A 22177-nucleotide genomic window follows, 5' to 3' on the forward strand; every position below is an offset into this window, starting at 1 on the left:
AAGACGGGCTTCGGCCGGAACAGAAAATCAAAACACTCGGCCGGCGTCTCTGTGTGGAGTGATAATCTATAGCTCAATCCTAGGCCAAGAACAACTTATCTAAAGATCGAGACACCGCTTTACTGTCTCACAGTTCAATCAATTTACAGTGTCGTTGGGGCGAGCTGCCAACACACACACACACACACACACACACACACACTTCTGTGACGTCCATTCAGCTGAGGATGAGCAGTCTGAGCAGCCGCCTGGCTGAGATATGAACAGAACAGCAGTAAATGACAACAGCTCAATAAGACATTACTGAATGATTTCACCAATTAGCTGAGCTCCAGCGCCGGGTCGTACATTACACTGAGGGTCTCTCTCCACTTACTGGACTCTTTTAATGCCGGCTGTTGCAAATGGAAACCTTCCATGCTCCGACGGCTCGTGAGATGGAGAAAGCGCCGAATGGATGAAGCCTAATTAACATTAAGCTAATTAAAAGCTACGAGTTTAGGTTGAAGTCTGGGATTATTTAGCTTCTCTTTCCAGCCACAGTCAGAAAACCACCAGAGCTGAGTCAGTAATGTGTGATACCACTTAGAGAACCCGATGACTGCCACACCAACGTTCCTCAGGTTGGTTCCTATAAATAAAACATCGGCCTCTCCTGCTTCTTAATGACCCACACCAGTTAAGATGACCACGTCTAAAGGCTGGAAGAAGAGAGGCAAACAGACGAGGAGAAGAACCAGGGAGGAGGCAACGTCCAGACAAAAGAAACAGGAGGGAGACGAGGGAGGAAGAGGAGAGGCTAAAGGAGGTGAGCGTTAGCTGGATGACAGTGATCAGTGTTGACGAAAATACTTTTTTTCACTACTACTGTTTGAGTATTTCCAAACTTTATCCAAAGGTGTTTGATGTGCAGTGACCACTAGTGGCACCAGGTGTTCATTACAGTATAATCACATTTCTGCACAAGTCCAGAACAGAGAAAACATCCAAAATTGATACAACAGTGACATATATGTAAATATATATATAGGATGCATAAAAAACATAAATGTTGTATACGCAAAATAGGATTATCAGATTAGATTAGATTTAATTTAATCCAATTGGAGATCCCTAATTTAATTTGAATGGTCAGATTAGATTACACTAGATTACTGTACGTCAGTGTACAGTAGACGGAGTCAGAGAAGTCCATGTTTTTCAGCCACCTCACAGGAAGTGCGTCCGATTTCTAGGTCAACGTTGATGCGTTTCAACAACAGGACAGAAGTCTCTCCTCACACACAGGTTTCTCAGAGCTTGGAGGATTTGTAGGATTACTGGTCGTCAAGAAAGCGTGTCAGGCTGATTCACTCTGACATGTTCTGTTTGGTATTCACGCCGTGGTTCATGTAAGGTCTTTATGGGAGAGGATGCATCAGTGTTTGGCAGGAATTACAAGGGATGCGACCAGTAATCCTGGTCCACCGAGCATGAACGGACCATATGTGTAGGAAACATTCCAGGTTTGGCACTTCCCATCATGGAATTTTTAGAAACGTGGGATCCCTGCTGCCATCTGTGGCTAACCCAGACCACTGGGCTCTGATGGTGGCAATGTTGGGTACAACCGTGTTCAACAAGGACCAAGGACCGGTATCAACCCTTACTGCGGACTAGTAATACCACAGCATCGTCAGAGAGAGTCTCATTCATCCACGCCATGTTATCCAAAGACTTTAGTTATAAAGAACTAGAACCATCAAAACCTTTGACCTAAGCTGACCTAATCGTCAGTCCTATCCTCTGTTATACGGCGTTCATTAAGTCGTGTGTGACTTTGTGTCTAAACACGGATGAAGATTAAATTCAAAGATTTTACAGCTTCTTGATGATTTTCTGATGTAATTCACGGCCCTCATCACCTAAAAACATAAATGTAGCCGTAATAACAGTAAAAAGTTACAGCGCCTCCTGCTCTGGGCTCTAATTTATTGTGGTGTAGCCGCACGTTGTGTTCTGCATAACAACATTGTTGCCAGTTATGTGTTGATACTGACCTTGCAGAATTTCATGGTTGTCCTGGGCAGAGGCGTCTTCTGGATGCTGAGCAAGTTTTTAATAAGTATCAAGCTGTGGATTTACTGTTTGTGTTTGAGCAGTTCATTAGAGCGGAGCGGCCCGGTTTATTTTAGTTATGTTTGCAGCAGTTACACACTGAGGGATTCATTTAAGAGCAGCGTCGGGATGGTTTCTCTGCTTTGGTATTCTCCACTTCTCCCATTGTTCATTTGTGAAACGTTTCAAACACTTCTACACCACAGAAGTCTTTTGGGTGTTTGTTTTTTCTTAAGAAAACTAATAAAAATTTTAAAGTAATCTTACTAATTTTTTAATTGAATTAATAAAATGTTCAAGTGCTTTTCTTGTTTTAATAATGAATAGAATTTTCAACGCTGCCTCGATGCTTTCAACTACAAAATCCTAGTTTTATAAAGAATATTTTAAAGATACGTATAATGTGTAATTTAAAAAAGTGATCAAATCACTTGTATTTAAAAATGCTATCAAAGCAACAGAAAAGTTGTATATAGAGTATTTACATTTACATTTGTATAGGATTTTAAACAGATTTTGCCTGCCTTAGCTGCCACAACAAAATTTCTTCTTTATAATAAACACTGACAGTAATTCATATCAGTGCTAATGCAACTGTCATTCATATTTAAAGCTCAGTATTTAATGAGAAATAACAGTTCGGTGACTGAGTGGCAGTGATGCTGACATTTTCATTTTCACATTTGTTTAAAATAAATGAAACATTTGCTCAAACAGCTGCTCTGTCTGATTATAGAACAGAATTGACAGACAGTGATGATCTGAACAATGACATCACTTCACAGCTTTGCTTATAAAATACAGTGTCAACGCAGCCTATCAACAACCTTCACCAGGTTTAACATTAAAACTGCTCTAAATTTATATGTGTTTTAATTCATTAGCTTAGTGAGTAGCAAGACAACAAGACTGGTTTATATACGCCGCTAGGCCCAATTTAATATAAACACTATTTTTTGACATGTTTTTGACTATTTTTGACATGTGACCAGCACCAGATGTCCCGTCAGCACGCCGCTCTCCACGCTGACTGAACCCTGCGTCGTTCTCTGCTCGATGAAGTGAGCGACTGGTTCGAATCACATTAACCATTTATCTTCCTCTGTCCCATTGTTTGTACAGAGCAGCTCATCAAACCACGGCAACAATTTTATTTTCACTTCATCAGCAATTGACACAACTGTATTTCAGTGACTGTTACACTGCCGCGACTACAACAGGAGACGAGCAGCAGTGCATCATCACAGTCGACTCAGGAGAAGAAAACGTACGGCTGACACTTCACCGTGACTAACGGCCAACTGTGAAGGAACTCAAACAGCTGCTGCGTTAATTCATGGTTTCCGCCCTGACACTGTTCTATGGTGGATTTGGTTGTAGTTGCCATTTGGCCATTTGTCATTCAGTTGGCGTTGCGGTCCAGGTGCAAAAGTCTTAGGCGGGTGTACATGTTGACAAACTCAACCAACTTTTGTTTTCTTAGTACTTCAAGCTAAATTGTTTGAATAAATTCAAAGGAACTGATTAGTCATCACATGCTAGGTTTGTAGCTAACTGGCAACGTGGAATTCTGGACAAATTGCTAATTCTCTCTCCTCACGCAGCTGATTCAATGTGCCTTAAAAACTGAAGTGACGTGTTTCCACATCAGGTGGCGTTGAATGTTACAGTCCGTTCTTTTGCTAATGAGTCTGTTTTAAACCTGTAGGCTAACATGCTAAAACGTATTCCATGTTGTAATTTGACTGATTTGTAACAGGGAGAAAGAACAGGCTGTGGTTTTGAATCCTTCTTCTGGTTCAGTGGGTTTAATATTGTGTCCACAGGGAGTTTTATAAAATCACAAGTCAAAATAAAAATATTAATGATTTCCATTTCCTCCAGAGTGCAGACGGCTCACCCTGGAAGGTTAGTGCTGACGCAGCAGCCCTGATGAATTCCTCTCTGCTGAATTATGGAGGGAAATTACACAGTGTGTTCATTGTGGCCATAAAACCACTGGCCCTGGTAATGAACCTGTTGATCACAAACACTGTCCTCTGAGGATAAAACCCTTCACTACTGAGACGGAGTCCTGGCCTAGATACTGACTAATGATCCCATCATGCATCATTCAGGGTCAGGAGTATGTTCACACACTTAGCTGCCACAACAAAATTTCTTCTTTATAATAAACACTGACAGTAATTCATATCAGTGCTAATGCAACTGTCATTCATATTTAAAGCTCAGTATTTAATGAGAAATAACAGTTTGGTGACTGAGTGGCAGTTATGCTGACATTTTCATTTTCACATTTGTTTAAAATAAATGAAACATTTGCTCAAACAGCTGCTCTGTCTGATTATAGAACAGAATTGACAGACAGTGATGATCTGAACAATGACATCACTTCACAGCTTTGCTTATAAAATACAGTGTCAACGCAGCCTATCAACAACCTTCACCAGGTTTAACATTAAAACTGCTCTAAATTTATATGTGTTTTAATTCATTAGCTTAGTGAGTAGCAAGACAACAAGACTGGTTTATATACGCCGCTAGGCCCAATTTAATATAAACACTATTTTTTGACATGTTTTTGACTATTTTTGACATGTGACCAGCGCCAGATGTCCCGTCAGCACGCCGCTCTCCACGCTGACTGAACCCTGCGTCGTTCTCTGCTCGATGAAGTGAGCGACTGGTTCGAATCACATTAACCATTTATCTTCCTCTGTCCCATTGTTTGTACAGAGCAGCTCATCAAACCACGGCAACAATTTTATTTTCACTTCATCAGCAATTGACACAACTGTATTTCAGTGACTGTTACACTGCCGCGACTACAACAGGAGACGAGCAGCAGTGCATCATCACAGTCGACTCAGGAGTAGAAAACGTACGGCTGACACTTCACCGTGACTAACGGCCAACTGTGAAGGAACTCAAACAGCTGCTGCGTTAATTCATGGTTTCCGCCCTGACACTGTTCTATGGTGGATTTGGTTGTAGTTGCCATTTGGCCATTTGTCATTCAGTTGGCGTTGCGGTCCAGGTGCAAAAGTCTTAGGCGGGTGTACATGTTGACAAACTCAACCAACTTTTGTTTTCTTAGTACTTCAAGCTAAATTGTTTGAATAAATTCAAAGGAACTGATTAGTCATCACATGCTAGGTTTGTAGCTAACTGGCAACGTGGAATTCTGGACAAATTGCTAATTCTCTCTCCTCACGCAGCTGATTCAATGTGCCTTAAAAACTGAAGTGACGTGTTTCCACATCAGGTGGCGTTGAATGTTACAGTCCGTTCTTTTGCTAATGAGTCTGTTTTAAACCTGTAGGCTAACATGCTAAAACGTATTCCATGTTGTAATTTGACTGATTTGTAACAGGGAGAAAGAACAGGCTGTGGTTTTGAATCCTTCTTCTGGTTCAGTGGGTTTAATATTGTGTCCACAGGGAGTTTTATAAAATCACAAGTCAAAATAAAAATATTAATGATTTCCATTTCCTCCAGAGTGCAGACGGCTCACCCTGGAAGGTTAGTGCTGACGCAGCAGCCCTGATGAATTCCTCTCTGCTGAATTATGGAGGGAAATTACACAGTGTGTTCATTGTGGCCATAAAACCACTGGCCCTGGTAATGAACCTGTTGATCACAAACACTGTCCTCTGAGGATAAAACCCTTCACTACTGAGACGGAGTCCTGGCCTAGATACTGACTAATGATCCCATCATGCATCATTCAGGGTCAGGAGTATGTTCACACACACAGTACCATAAAAATCAAAACATCTTTGTCACTGTAGGGAATCAGGTATGCTAATTTTACATATTTACATTTATTTCCGGCTGACTTTTGTTGAAGTATAGCTGTTTTTGGCTAATGTGAGGCTATTTTAAACAATGCTCTTAGCTCAGCTAATTGTTCGCTAGCATATGCATTTTTGGTCGATTTTACTCATAGTTACTTTGTCTATCATAGCTATATTTTTGTACTTTATTCTCTTTAAGTCTTTGCTATCTTTTGTGGACACGTCAGCAAGATGTATGTTGTAAATCGACAAGTGTGAAGCTATCAATGAGGAAATCTACAGTTTGTTCATATTTACAGTATCTTCATTCTGCTTTTCTTCAACTCTTGTAATTGACTGTAAGTAATATTCATTATTAGAGAGAAAATATTTGAGTTCTACGGAATGAATAATTTTTTGCAACTATAAATGTTAATAAAAATAGTTTAAGTTTGTTACCAATTTTAATATAAAGTAAAAGACTGATATTAAAGTATATTACAATATTCTTACAATACAATATAACAAGCAATTAATTAAGTCTTCTTTTTTTTCTGGCAGATACTGATTCCACTTCCTGCATTAACACAAAATGTAGCTCATATTTCAGAGACCTATATTCTCTGCTGCTGTGTTTAAAAATGTTGCATTTGGGAGAAATCAGAGGTCGAGGGAATACAGGTTATCGTCATGTAAAATAGGTCATAAAGACGTCCCCTCCCCCATTGTACCCCCATTCCCTCGATCTGCCTTCCTGCATTTTACAGGTTATTCACATATTTTATTACTTTTAAAAGTCAGGAGGGAACAGTCCTTTACTGTTCTTGGTCTGCAGCTTCACGGTGAGAGGACGATGTCCCCGGAGAAACGTTTCTCTTCCTGTGTTCGCTGCCCAACAGTGCGTGAAGGGGAACAACAGTGTAACAGCGTCCCACTCCTCTTGTCCTGGTTGTCTCTCTTGGCTTTGGTCCTTAGAATGTTGTTGCGTCTGCTGCTCTGGTTCTAGTTCTCCGTATCCCTGTTCTTGGATGTTCCTTAGGTCGGTAGGATTTTTTTTCTTCTGTACAACTCTCTGATTGGCTCTTGTTCTTCTGTCACTCCGTGACCAGTGGTTTTGGTCCAACTGAGGCTTGAAACTTCTTCACCAGTGGGGGGGTGGGGAGGGTCTCATGTTCTGATGTCCTTTGTTCCTCATCCTTGGTATAATTTGCAGATCAGGTCAGAACCTTGGTCCCTGGCTGATTGAACTAAAATGAGATTCCATTGGCTAATGTCACTACTCGACCTTTCCCTCTTAACCCCTCGCCCTCCTCAGAATTAATGTTGTGCTCATTGTTAACTCGAGTCAATGAGATTTTCCAGGGTGAACCAAAGGCTCATCATCGTATTAGCTAAGGTCTGGTCTGGTCTCCAGACCCACCGGTGACCCCTACTGTCTAATTAAAGGAGCAGCGTTTTCCTGCCGTTCATGTCACTGGATGTCGACACAACAAGACGTGATAACTCCATCAACCGCAGCCGTATAATCCAAACACAAGGCTGTGTTTAGAGACTGTTACTAATGCCGGGCTAATGAGTTCTGCAGAAGGAAGAGTCAAGGAACCGGCCAAAATAATCCGACACACCTCCACCAATCAACGATCCAGGATGTACACACAAACAAATGCCTTCCAACCAAACACACACATCTGACACCACACATGTACAATGCTAAGGCGTCCAACTTAGCCTTAGCATAAAGGTAGCTTGTTGATAGTAACTTTTATAGCATTGGATTATCACTGTACTGATAAGTTGGTGTTTGTTCAACTCTAGAACTGGGCAGGGATTCAAACCCGTGATCCATGGATAAATAACCTGTTCCTCTTACCAGTGGGTCACAGGCTGCCCCGATAATAACAATGGGTTGTTGAATTGATTAAATGATAGTTCGAGCAGTCAGTTGGTGGCGGCTAGGATGTTTGTTAGGCTAGCTGTTCTTCTGTATTTAACCTGTGAGTTTGCTCGGTTTATTTGATTAGTGGCTTTGCTTGGTTAGCTCCAAGCTAAAAGTCAATACTGTATTTATTTCTGTTTTTTTATGCATTAACCTCTGATGAACCATCGAAGTGTTAGCAGCTTCGTTGTCCTTCATTGTAAAAGGACAGAGACATTAGGTATGTAGTTGTAGTACTCACTCTCTGAATGAGATGGCGACACCAGCCTGACCAGCAGCAGGAGATGAAGAGCTCCCCTGGTGAGAGGCGACAGCCATTTTAGTCTGAGGTCCATGTCGCGTCTGATTGGCAAAAAACTCAGGCAATCATAGAGCGCCACCTGTGAGGAAAAAAGAGGTTATTTTAACCACAGACGAATTTCCTATCATGGTATGAGAAACAGAACAGACGACCAGTAAACGTGAGCTGTCATTCTGCACATAAATCATACTGTTATTGTCTGGTTGGGCAGAAAAACTTTCTTTATTTTTGGAAACTGCTGAGTTTGTGGGAAAATTCACCATCTGTTCAAGAAATGAAATCAGTGCTGAATGAGGGTTAAATTTGGAAGTCGTGATGGAATGTGAAAATAAACTGCAGGAATGTTTTATGGCTTCTATACACTATAATGTGCTGTTTCAAAAATCTTATAAGACCATTGAATCAATATGCAGCGTCATCAGCGTACGTCCTGAAACTGTTCAGGAGCAAAACAGACTTGAAGAATGAAGTCCTCTGAAGAAACATTTCTATTGGCTGATCAGTAAACATAGGTCGTAGCAGCGGTTGCACAGTGAGATAGTCATCCTGAGTTTCTGACAGCACTGGAATTTTATCTTGGCTTTGATCGCAAGATGCTGACAACAGGCGTCCATGAACCTGTGTCGAACTGCAATGTAAAACCATCAAAGGTATCTCCAAGTTTCTCCTACGATGACCCTCCCTTGTCTGGGACAGCCTAAACTCTGCTACTTTATGATATTTGAAAGACAGTCTGGTGGCATGTTTCAGATGTTCCACCAGAGGCAGTAGGTGCTGGAAGACAGACTAGTCCAACTTCAACCTCAACACCTCCTCCTCTGATCACCTCCATTTTGGTTCTAAGAAACAGTGACATTCTTGTGTGAAAGGAGCAGAAATGTAGTAGAGTTGATTAGTGGGCATTGAACCCCTGATGAAACCCAGAGTCAAACCGCAGGAGAAAAAGTAATAAAAATTCCACAGGTGCCTATAAAGGTGTACAGCATGAGGAGGAAGTGCTAAAAGGTACTTCCTCTCCAACCTCCCTCCCTCCCTCACCCTCCCCACCCTACCTTCTCTGCTCACTTGAGAAGAGAAGTGTTGCACGGCAGCTCGTGGATCCAGCTCCACCACCCCCCCCCCCCCCCCCCCTACTCAAAATACAATACTGCAGGAAAGATTAAAACAGTTCAACTACTGCAGTTGTTACAAATACTGCTCCCTACAGGCAGACGTGGCCAATGCCGGATCTTATGAACGACTTTGGCTTGTTGACATGTTGATTGTGGTTTCTATGTGATCAGACCCATAGAAATACCGGACCCTGGAGCACGAGTGGAGAACAGGCTTCACAACTCACAACACACACACACACACACACACACACCACACACACCTTCACATACACAAAGGTTCAGGCTGCTGTTCTTAAAACAGTTCCAAGCCACTTATTCCGTTACAGCCACCACAACGCTGTGGCACTATCTGTAAAAGGGTGAAGTAGACAGGACTGATGAACTAAATCAGAGATTTTAAAGTCTTTACATGGCATCGAGAGCAAAGACCTAACATAAAACAAAGACTGACTTTGCGAAACACAAGTTAGTTCCAGTGTTTGTTCAATCTGAACCCCAGTAACGCAACAATACAGTGCAACAGAAGTAGTTTGGTTTGGTTTTTGGTAACAACCTATGACTAAACTAACCAACTAACTAAAAAGTACAGAAGAACAAAGAGTCCTACAGGATTTAAAGGAGAAAGCTCTTCCAAAACTGCGAAACTCAACTTTTAGGACTTCAGTTCACAAACTGAAAGGAAATTACCTAAGTAACCTGGACAATACGAACAAAAGTGTGTTGAACACAAAAGACGTTGAAAACACAGAAAACACAGGGGTGAATTTTTTTTAACAAACTCTACCAACAAGAAGCTAAAGAGGAACCCGAAATGTGACAGAAGGAAGAGATGGAAACACACGCAGTAACACACACACGTACACACCGAGGTTCAGTGTGAAAGTTGAACAATTAGAGAAAGTGTCAAAAAGGGAGAGTCGTGGAAAAGTTTGGGAACACTTCCCGACGTCTTTGACGAGTCATTAGGTGTGTTGTGACAGGAAGCAGGAAGGAGCTCGACTTCAACTGCGCTCCCCATACCATTATGTCACGCCTGCCGACAGCGACTGCACAGGAGGCTGCAGCGACACTTTCATGTGCACTCAGCGCTCCCACAAATCACAACACATCCTGCTCCGCAACAGCGACTCAAACCCGTCACTTCATGCTGACAGTTTCCTTTACTCCTGCTGCATACATTAGTCACAGAATAGAACATAAGGTTAGCACTGTCGCTAAAACGTGGTAGCGAATGTGACGGTTTCGGTGAGCCTTGGTACCAGGATCAGAAAGTTCCTGTTTCAATCTTATTCTTGATGTACGAGTCACTGACGCAGCAGTTATGGCAGGTGGGGATCAAGACGTGAAAATCTTAAAGTGGTGGAACTGCCAGAGTCAGGATCGGTGGAGCCGGAGGTAAAGTTGCTCCTTAAGTTGTTCAATAATTTAATCAGTTTTTTGTTCCCCCATCACAGCTCTTCGTCAGGGGCCCCTCCCATCACATAATGATGTTGTGACACTGTGTTGATTCACTTAACAGATGTAAACTGTGCAACTCAAAGGTTTTCATGTCAAAGTTTCACTGCCAGCAGGGGTCGCTCATCACGGATTCACCTCGTCTGCGTCTGCCAATTAAAAAGCTTTTCCATGAAGTAGAATCTACAGCATATTCATGCCCCCCCCCCCCCCATGAATACTGCTGAGTCAGCCATTTATTCTGGCAGATAATTAATAACGTATCTGACGGCTGGGCTTGCGTTGGATTGAGGAGAGCCGATGTTAAAGTCATCAGTTCCACTTGTGCTGCTCCTGCTGTGTCACATCAGACGCTCGATGTTGAACCGCTGTAGTGTCAGAGACTGAGGAGTAAGACTCAGAGGCTTTGGATCAGACTGATAGAAGAAAACAGGAACTGGAAAAACAATTATACATGTATCAAGGTATCGTCAAAAGTTCCACAGGCCGCCAGGCAAAAGGTTAAAATCTTGACGTTCCCCTGTACTGTATGTCATCACGACTCTTGGAGGGTTTCAGTACCAATCAGTTTTGTGAAAACACCTGGGACGGGTGTCAGTGCTGCATCTACTGGGAGAACATGAGGTCAACAAAGAACAAAGTTGAACCTCCCACAGATAATCTGATGTTTTAGATGCTGACTGTTTTCTACAAACAAACGAATGACTAAAGTGGACGAGTCATAACTTCAGCTGACCTGAATGTGCCGAACCTGAAGGATTTAGGTTGAATCCAAGCCCCTTTAACTCTACCCTGTCTAAACAACATATTCTATAAACAACAACCAAGAAAATACCATACAATAGTTTGACGGTCCACCGGGACCACCGACAGAGACAACAACGATTCTCACTCATGTTCACGGCTACGGTCAGTTCAGTGTCCACTGAACCAAATCCGTCTCAAGAAGCTCTGTCTGTGGCCCAAGAAAACAAGTCTGAACTCAAACGGCAAAGGTTCACTGACACTGGCTGCAGAAGAACAGGCTCTGAGATCAGTACCAGCTGAGGTCTCCAGCCACAGACAGGACCGCAGGTGCAGGCAGCGTGTAATAGCAGGATGTGAGCAGGAAGAGTGTACAGGAAGAACCTTAATCAGGTAGAACATCTGCGCTGGCTACGACCTCAGAGGAACAAGGTGGGACCAGAACACACCTCCTGAGGGGGTCCACATGATTAAACACGGGCTCTGCAGGACTTTAAAGTACAGACCAACAAGTCATGCTGGGTAATTATTTTAGTTTTTTCTTAATGGACCAATAGAACAGGCCGAACCAGGAGAATTGTCAAGGAGTGTGTGTGTGTGTGTGTGTGTGGCCACAGTCGTTCTGCTGTTGGCTGTGAACCAACAAACAGGGGTGAAGGTGAGGAATGACTACTCACTGCACTTTCTCTGCAGAAGTAGACCAGTTAACCACCCCACTCCAGTCCAGCCCAGTCGTTGTAGTCCACACTCCACTCTACACTGCACTCAGTTGTTTTTATGGACAGTAAATACAAGTATATTATAGTCTTTTACGGCTCCCACAGCAGTATCAGTACCAGCGACTAATTAAATACAGTACAAGCAACAAGTTCATCTTCCAAAGAAATCACTTAGTTTTTATTGTTGGTTGTAGAAGCCGGAGTCTGTCATTTAAATCAATAGACGCAGCAGTGAAACAACACTCGGAAGAAGAACTGCGCAGCTCACATATGCTACTGTAAACCAGGGATTCTCAAACACTGCACCGTGGCCCAGTGGTGTGCCGTAACAGATCATCAGATGTGCCCAGGAGATAGGGGTGTAAGAAAATATCATACATTGAAATTTCCTTTCACAATATGGTATTAATATTCTCCATCAATGTATGGATTTTTTTATCACCGATTCCCAATCAAATATTTCTGGTGTTGGTTCATTTTTTTTCTTCTCTAGTGATTCCAAATGTAGATCCCTCTGTTCCAATGTCAGTGACCTGATGTGAAGCTGGAACAGCATTGTGTCTTTACTATGATGACAGTTTTTTAACTTTATTGACTGGAACAGCAGCCGTAAATCCCAATGACTCAAAACCCAATATTCAAAGAACTGGAGTTTATTGCTATTGAAATGTTTTGAACTGTGGGAGAACGGCTACAAACACCCTGTAGTATTCAGAGTGATACGGTACAGTGGAGAGGCACATCATCCTTCTGCTGCCGAGTGATTTCAAATTCCAAACCAACATTAGCAGAAATATTTGTTTTGCAGGCCGTCTGTCTTTGTGGAGACTGTCAGGAGGGTTGACACACGTTAGAAACTCCAGGAAAAACCTCAGGCGTAAAAAGCTACACTGCACAAAAGGTGTTTCTTCATCCGTCTCTGCCCTGGACGGTCACTTTAGGACTTTATAAAAGTTCAGCTATTCATCCATTCACTCCCATTCATGCACAGCATCAGCATTCATTTCTTTTTTTTTTCCATCGTCTAATAGAAAAAACGTTGGATTAATTCAACCCCACCACACACAGATCAGAGCAGCAGAGGAGTGATGAGGTCATCAGAAATTCTAGACTCCATTCCTATTCCTTCATTCTTCAGTTTGTACAGAACTCAAATCAAATCCAGTCCAAGACTTTGGGTTTTTATCTCCAGGGCCTTATGAAATTCCTGTCTAAAGTCCTGGAGCTCCGTTCATCCATCCATCAATTTACTATCACTTATCTATGTTGAGGTTTCTAGTAGTAGCTGGTGTCAAAACCAACAGCCATTGGGAGGGGAGTGCAGTTAACAAGTCCTTCACAAACCCAGTCAGTAATTTACCTTCTCAGATCAAGACTTAACCATAAATATCCAGACCTTCTCAAACCACTGGAGCCATGAAGTCCTGAAGTTCAGACCTTCAGTTGGGCCAGATTTTCAAACTCTAAAGCTGGGCTTCACTGCAGCCTGCTACCAAAGAACCGACGGAGCGGCACCGGTCCCCAGACCGGGGATTGGGAACCACTGTTATAAACGTCAGGCTCTTTAGCAGTGATGTTCACTTCCTGTCTGTTTGTGTTGTTCAATAAAATTACAATTCAATAATAACAGAGTTCAGCTTGGACTTAGGTTCTGGTTCCTTTGTTAGATTAGAGCTCCTGTCAGGTACTATTTCCTGCCATTAACTCTTTTAACTCTGGCCTAACACGTGTCCAACAGTTCCACAACAGTTCCCCCTACAGTCTGTAAAATTAGCTCCTGTATAATTTCAGAGTCAAACTGTTTCTCTTTTGCAGAGCTTGTTCCCCTGATTGTTCCATGTTCTCTCATTTCTGGCTTTGATTAAACCCAAAAAAAAAAAAGAAATTCAGTGAGACTGCCTGCTTAAATAAGACCTCACATTTTTCACAGCTCGACCCAATTTCCTGCTGTTCTCCAGGATGGAGAGATACGCTGTGGCTGATTGTTGGGGTTCTGTCTCTCAGTCTGTTACTGACGGAGCAGCAGCGTTTCCTCCTGGACCACCGTGCCATCAGCAGACATTAACATCTGTGGAACAAGATGCAGCATATGGAGACAGGTGGCCATGATGACGCCGGAGCGCGAAGATCCTCAAGGAAACTCATGGTTTTCATGACAAAGTGACGGTATTTAGTTACCGAAATGAGGCGGAAAAAAAAAATCTCTGCCACAAGTGTTAAAAGAAAAAGTTCTTGTTTAGACCTGTTCAACATCACATGAAAAATAAAATATCTTATAATATATATGTATATATATACATATATATATATACACATATACTGTATATATACATATATATATATATTCACTTTGCTCAAGGTATTTTTACACACTGCTGTTAAAAAAAAAGAAAAAGAAAGAAAAAACTTTGTTTCACTGTCATACCTTCATGTAACTTCACTATTTCAACTCCTAGCATGTGTTTGTGGTTGCTTCAACACCTGGTCAGCGGCCCAGCTTTTGTCAGAACAACCTGAGTGACTGATATCAGGACAGAAAATTCTGTTCAGTACTGATGTACAGGTCACTGTCACAGCAGTTCACGCACAAGCTTTTGGCTAAATATTACCATTTTTTAAAGTAAACTCCCATTTGTAATGATTTTTAGGAACAGATTTTTGATTTGAGACCACTGATCTCAAAGCTAACATTTGTTATTGTGCTTAATACAATCATTCAGATACACTGCATTGGTTTGTCAATAGATTAAAGTTGTTTATTGTGACACAGTGACAGACCTCTTTACCACAGAGACGGTGTATTTACTTCTAGAGACTTCTTCACAAACACCACGATGTAAAAATTCACTGTAAAAACCAGTGATGTTTTCAAGGTTGGCAGATGATGACAGCTTCACTCAGCCTCCTGTCACTCACTCTCCCACTCACATTATTAAACTCTTACTATTCACTGCCCTATTTTCTACATAATTCACATGATTCACAGCCATTCACACATTCAGCCAAGGACGTGGAACCTGATTGGACGAGCTGGAGTTACATCATGTTTAAATAACGGTTTACCTTCAGAGTTTATTAACCTGTTATATATATAATACTGAAGATTTTAGTTAAAAAAAACCAAAACCATTTTTACCACTAGTTTCCAGTTCTAAACATCAACCATTCACTTCAACATTAAATCCTAAAAATCCCAGCAGTCATTGGGTGAGTAGGGGTCACACCCTGGACTGTTCTCCAGTCCATCACAGTCACAAAAAATCCATCCACACCATTCGCATTTACACCATTAACATTCACTCCCCCCCCCCAACATCGCCACCTACAGTCCATCTCCTCACAGACTCTCTGTTCATTGTGGTTTTTAACTTTGTCTATTTTTTGTACATTAACTAACCAAGCCTTTTATTGGCTTATTCTGTTTAGGTGGGTGTTTGTGGCTAGTTTAGCAACATTAGCTTGATTTTATTTAGATTTCTTTTTACCGTAGGTTAATAAGGAATAATAAAATCTGTTCTTAAGACAGAAATTTCAGACGTTCCACCTAGAAAATTCCACCGTGAAGCCACTGATAGTCAACACTCATCTGGCAAAGTGGAAATTCAATCTACCAAAGAATTTGCTGAATTCATTCTGTGACCTTTTGGCCTGAGGTCAAAGAGCAGTTATGACGTCCAAGAAGATAACGTCCTAAAGCGAGTTAATTCATTTAAACAGTAAGTGTGTAATAGTAACAGGGTGTAAAGACGAGTTCCATTAGCAAATATATTTAATTACTGTTAAATTTGTACAGGAATGTGAGCAACGTGTGTTTTTACTTTACTTCATTTACACAAATGAAGAGACAGGATTTTGAAGGATCGCCGAACATGAAAACTGGCTCTGACTGGTCAGGTTTTTCCTTTTATTTATTTTTGTTTGTCTGAAAGATCTCGAGCTCCAACTAGAACATCCAAGTGGACTAAGTCCTAGATCTGAGCCCTCAGGAATGCAGCCTGGGTCTCAGGTGACTCTTCAGGTTTGAAGACACAAAGACACCAGACCCTGTGTCTCACGTGTCTCTGGTATTTTACCAAATGTCACTCCTTTAAGCCAAGAGTGGAGCCTTTCAACAAAGGCAGCCACAGAAAGCTGGATCCTCACCATCGGAACATTTTTAGAACATGACTGAACCGTTCCTAAAGCTCCTGTAATTAAATAATAATAAAAAATAAAAAAACCCACACAAACAGAACCACCGCCCACGGTTTCATCTTCACACCTCAACACGGCTCCTCCAGATTAACACATTACTGTTACATAATCGAATAAAATGGAACAAAAAAAAGAAAGAAAACTGCGCTGACACCAGGCCAGAGCTGGTATTGCAGCAGCAAAGGCTAAAATCAAAACGTTCCCCTGGCAGAGAAGCTGCTGATTACATTTTGTGGTAGGTCCTGTTAATTACAGCTCACAGTTTTCTATAATTATGGTGTAATTAGACAGTGACAATACGCTATATTACAGCAGATTACAGTCAGAGCAGAAACCAGAGCTGCAGAGAGTGGGAAAAATGGCTCTGTTTTTGTTCTGCCTGTTGTTTTTGGTCATTATTTTAAAAAATCTCAATGATTGGATTTTCTGCAACTACAAACACAGATGAACTCAGTCTCATCATCATCACGAGCCAACGGAGAGTTTCACACAGAGAAACGCTGCTTCACGACCACCGCCAGAAACACTGCTAAATATGAGCATTATTACTGCTGCTGCTGCTGCTGCCGCTGCTGCTGCTGCTGCTGCTGCTGCTGCTGCTGCCGGTGCTGCCTCGTACCCCATCCCAAGTGGACAAAGACACATTCCCTCATGTCTCCATCCACTTGTCGTCACCTGACACCTAAGCTGTGACGTCTGAATCAGTAAAACTCTTTGCAGTGGTTTTGACTGAATAGTCTCTCAATATAACTGTAATATGGCAGTGATCCCCAATTGGTGGCCTGTGGGCCGAATCCAGCCCACAGAACCATCCAATCCGGCCACGGCTGGATTACAAAATAAACATCAAATAATAATAAAGTTAGATAAAAATGTGATTTATATTTTTATTATTTTATTTTATATGTCTGTCCGTCCCCCCGAGGTGTTCGTCCAGACAAATATAATCAGTGACCCCTAAAATACAGTGTTTCCATCTTAAAAGGAATTAATAACCTGTATTTGTAAAAGTGTCAATATATCATAAAACCAAATCAGTGTTTGATCGCAATCTGTGTTTATTCAGGAATTTGGAGCTTTTATTACAGTAATTAGTGTATTGTAGGTAAATGAGCTGTTGAAGATTTATAGACTGGAGGACAGAACGTGTACTATAGAATATATACTACAGTACTTGGCTGAGGCAGGAAAGTCTGTATTAAAGGTTTAAAGAGTTTGGAATCACATGGGAGGTTAGAAAACACACACACACACACACACATACTCTCTGTGTACAGTGTGTATCACTACACTGTATTAAAGTGCAGCGATCCAGTTCAGAGCTGGAGAAATTAATTGCAGTCTTCCTGGGACTATGGGATGTTTAATTATAAACTAAAACAAGTCTGAAATTCCATTCATTAAACCTACAGTTATTATTGTTATCTTTTAATTTTCATCAGATTATTATTAACTCACAGATTCAATGAAATTTCATGGTTGATTAACATTTCTTAAATCTCAAAGTAACCAGAATACTGAGTGTTGATGATTAACTGGTCATCCGACGTCCATCCGACCTTGTACCGTACCACACATTCCATTGGCCAACATCTAAATATTCAACAAAGTTCAACAAATGACTGCAGCCTCACATGTATTTGAATGAAAACATGATTAAATCCTTGTCTGATCCCAGAGTTTGGAATCACACGGAAAACTCTGGAATGAACGCGTCGCCCCGGGCTACGAGGATCTTGTTTTATGACGGCGTGTGTGAGGTTTTCGTTTCCTGTCTCCACGTTTTCACTGCTGCTAATTATTGTTATCGGCCTGTTAACAGCCGAGCTCACTTTCTAAGACACCCACGTTACAAAAATGTAAGCGGCAATAAAAAAAGAAAAACCACAACTGAGATGCAGACTATGAAGATACCACATGAGGAGCAGCAGGTCCGACATCAGATCTGAACCTCAGCCAAACGGCAGATTTACAAAGACTTCCAGAAGAAGTGTTGGTGAGATGTTGGAGTGAACTGTTGCTGCAGCGTCTGCGTCACTCGTCGTTCCTTGATGCATCAGCCGTCAGAATATTAATGTTCGTGTAGACAGACCGACAGGAGAAGGAGGAGGAGGAGGAGGAGAGCCTCCTCAGCTCTGCCTGATGATAAATACGCCTGCTGGTGTTTGATTGATGACACACAGCCCAAGAATCCCCCCCACCGCACCCCCGTGCTCCCCCACCCTCCACTTTATTGTACCATCCTGGCTGGCTCAATGAAACCAAAGAATAGAGCGTTTGTCTTCGACCGTGAATCCTGTCATAACACTCAGGTGGGCTCTCTGTAACCCCCCCGCCCCCGACCTCTTCAGCCGGCATGTTCCGACTCGTCCGTTCTCCATGACTTCACAGACAGGCGGCTGTTGTGAATCTGCTCTGGAGGTCTTCACTCCTCTGTCATAATTACACTGAGTTTCTGAAGAGTCGACGGAGGAAGTTCTGAAAACAGATCTTTGTCTGGTTCCTCCTCAGTCCACAGTTTACAGGAATCTTTCCAGGCCTGGTTCCAGACCAGAACTGATGATACGGGATCATTTACAGACTCCCCACCTTGAAATGACTCCTATGTAGGTACTATCACCGCAGGTGAGGGTGGGGGGCACAGACTGATGAGATGTTAAAGATGAAGATGGATAAGACCACGTTTGGAAAGGACTTTTTTTAACTTCTTACACAGACACAGCACCATATAGTGGACACTTTAAGCAGCGCATCTTTGCACTAATTCTGCAGCAAACAACCTAAAAACTCCCAGAGTTCATCACTACAACTCAAGACAGAAACATGACTTTTTTTATGAAACGTTACAGAACGGACCTTTAATCTTCGGAGCATTGACTGGAGAACCGTTCCTGACCGACAGCACTGACTCAGAGAGCACCACCTGCTGAAAGTCAACAACACCAAACAGATATATTTTTAAACAGAAATAAACTTGGAGCCGGTCATTCAGTGCACCTGTCAATCACAGCTGGGTTCAGCCAGAGTCAAATCAATAACAATAACAAATCACCACAACAACAACTCCGACACCCCCGACAAGCGTCTGCTTCAATGGTAAAAAATACATTAAAAAATAAGAGCACAGACATGAACACGCCTCCTCCTCCTCCTCCTCCTCCAAAACGACAAATTATCCACACAGTCGATACAACGTTATTTACACACACTGCTGGAAAGAGTTTCCCAGTCAACCCCCAGGGTCTTCAACCTCTGGTCAGCGGCCCGGCTCGTGTCAGAACAAACCCAGTGAAAGAAAAGAAACGTGGTGATCAATGCTGCACCAACATCAGTGTGTTTTCACATCAGAGAGTTCACACAGGAGTAAAAGGTGGATTTCCTGTCATAGTCTGGGAGCTGGGCTTCTTTGGAGAATAATAGCATCTCCAGAGAAGAAGAAGAAGAAGAAGAGGAGCTCGGCCGTAGCCGCCCCCCCGTGTTGCTCAGCTGATAATGAGGGAGACCAACTTCACAGAACCCAAAACCGCAGCTTTAAAGATTCTTTTTGTCCTGCTGCTGTGGACCAGTGGACCAGTGATGAGCTGCACACTCATCAGACGGAGGTTTATGGTTTACACCTGTTGTCTTCACTACGACTGTAGTTCTCCAGTCTGTGCGGAAGAGAACAGTGAGAAAAGGTGTTTCTAAAGCAGTCCTCTCCAGGTATTTGGGTAATTGGTTCTACGCTCATTTTCTTCAGGGAGTTTTCTTTGAAAGATTTAAAAGATAAAAGTCTTTTTTATCCCAACCCCAGACCACGATCAGATGAAGACTGATCATCATCAAGACCGACATTCCAGAAGGATTTATCACTTACAGAAATTCCACCGACATTCCAGAAGGATTTATCACTTATTTGTAACAGCATGTTGGTAAACTGAGTCTCGGCGCAGGACGTGTGAAGGAGGGGTCCACACAGCCCTCACCCACAGACATCACCCACCAGAAAGACTGACGAATCAAACGCTAATAAATTCCATCTCCTTTGATCTGAGCTTCTGAAGCTGCTGGTTCAAGTCTGACTTTGAATTCCTCAATCAGTGAAATGAAAAAGAAACCACATTAGTGGGTTTAATGCCAACTTCAGTTTGATCCTCCTGCTGCCACCTCCCAATCCCCCCCCACCTGCCCCCCTACCCAACACTGGGTGTGAATACAGTCCTTCCTCCTGTTCATTTTTACATCGTTAATAGTCTTTTTTTCTCCGAGCTGCGGCTCATGAAGCCTCCGTGGCGACATGAGCACACATATCGTCGCCGATAATCGAATAAAACACACAACCCTCACACGGTGGACGTGGCAAACCAGCTCCAATCTGCAGCTCAAACCACACAATGGCAGGATTAGCTCCATTAGCACAGGAATCTCAGAGGCAATTAACCCGCAGTGAGTAAAGCCCGCTCTCAGATTCCAGCAAGTGGCGCCGGGCAGCGGAGCGACAGGAGGTCAGGGGGAGGTGCCCCAGGAGCCGAGGAGGAGGAAGTGGGAAATGTTCCACACTGGAGGAGCTGAATGAGGGTCAACGCAGCATGTGAGTGGGTTAAAGAAAGCTGTGATGAGGTGGTGACCTTCTGGTGGGGTCGACGCCATCGACGGCTGCCTGACATTTTTATTAAACACAAATACAAGAAGAAGAAGAAGAAGAAGAGAAGCAGACTGATGTAGATGAGATCAGGGTTGACGTGGGACAGAAGGACGAAACTGAAATAGTGATCTTAAGCAGGGGTTCCCAAATCCCGGTGCCCAGACTAATACTGGTCCATGGGTCATTTTCCAGGCCACAGCGGGACACAGAGAATCCAAGTCATTTCCATTTTTTTTCTACATTTATAGATAATTGGGCAATATTTAAAAATAAAATGTCATTCAGACTCCAATACTAACAGAAAAAAATCTAAAATTTTATTTATTTTGAAATTTCACCTAGCAATAACAGTAGTTGGAATTTGCACACCCAGCTTCCCAATAACAGTTCACTGTTCCATCCAGCTTTTTAGTTTTATTCTTCTGCTAGATTTGTAGATGCGTACATGTTTCTTTATTAGCAGAAACCGTTTCTTTCTCTCCCCTTGGTTGTGGGTCGGGGACCACTGGTCAGGAGGCTACGATGAAAATGCTAAGATATAGCTTTTTTTTATTTTCTATAATTGATCTTTTGGGAATCTTGCCAACAACCCACAACACATGCATGAACACAACCCCTTCCATCATCATAACCATCATCATCACCATCATCATCATCAGCCCTTTGTGCCTGGGAATGAAAGCCCATCATGTTTATACTGCCATCATCTGGCAGCTGTCATCAGTGGTGATGAAAGCTGAACTGGAATCAATTATGACTTCAATCATCATCTCTCTGACCAGGAAGCCTTTCACTGAACATCACTCCGTTGGTTTGGAGGGGGTCGAGGGGGGTCGAGGTGTGAAATCCACCTGGTGTAAAACTGCCCCCAACCAGCAGGGGGGTCGGTAGAGTGGTGTATTCAAAGTCGACAACCGAAATAAGAAGAGGAGCCAAACTAACGACAAAGACACTTTAAACACCAACAGTCACTTCACTACATGATGAACTGATGCCTTCAGGACATATATATCCATGAAGTAGATTTGGAATACTGAGAATATTATAAAATTATTTAATTTCTCCATCTTTAACAATGTGTTTCTGGGCTGGTGATGTCATTACCTCTAGTTTTGAGCACCTAAAAATAAATAAATAAATATAAATCAACGATGTAAAGACTTCACTCCTCAAACCCACATCAGCAGGGGGCCACGTTCAGCATGAAAAATCCCTC

The 22177-nt window shown here is 42.3% G+C and overlaps 1 protein-coding gene across 10 annotated transcripts in view; it reads right to left on the reverse strand.

Annotated features, from left to right (window-relative positions):
* ptprfa (protein tyrosine phosphatase receptor type Fa) overlaps window positions 1-22177 on the reverse strand; it is a 200737-nt gene that overhangs the window by 134112 nt on the left and 44448 nt on the right. For all 10 annotated transcript variants that reach the window (XM_025054285.1, XM_025054288.1, XM_025054284.1 and 7 more), the window contains one exon: window positions 8051-8189. In XM_025054285.1, coding sequence (XP_024910053.1) covers window positions 8051-8144 — 94 coding nt within the window. In that variant the 5' untranslated portion in view covers window positions 8145-8189. The remainder of the gene's footprint in view (window positions 1-8050; window positions 8190-22177) is intronic.

Source organism: Cynoglossus semilaevis, chromosome 2, assembly GCF_000523025.1.
Source record: "Cynoglossus semilaevis isolate Cse_v1.0 chromosome 2, Cse_v1.0, whole genome shotgun sequence".
Taxonomy (NCBI): Eukaryota; Metazoa; Chordata; class Actinopteri; order Pleuronectiformes; family Cynoglossidae; genus Cynoglossus; species Cynoglossus semilaevis.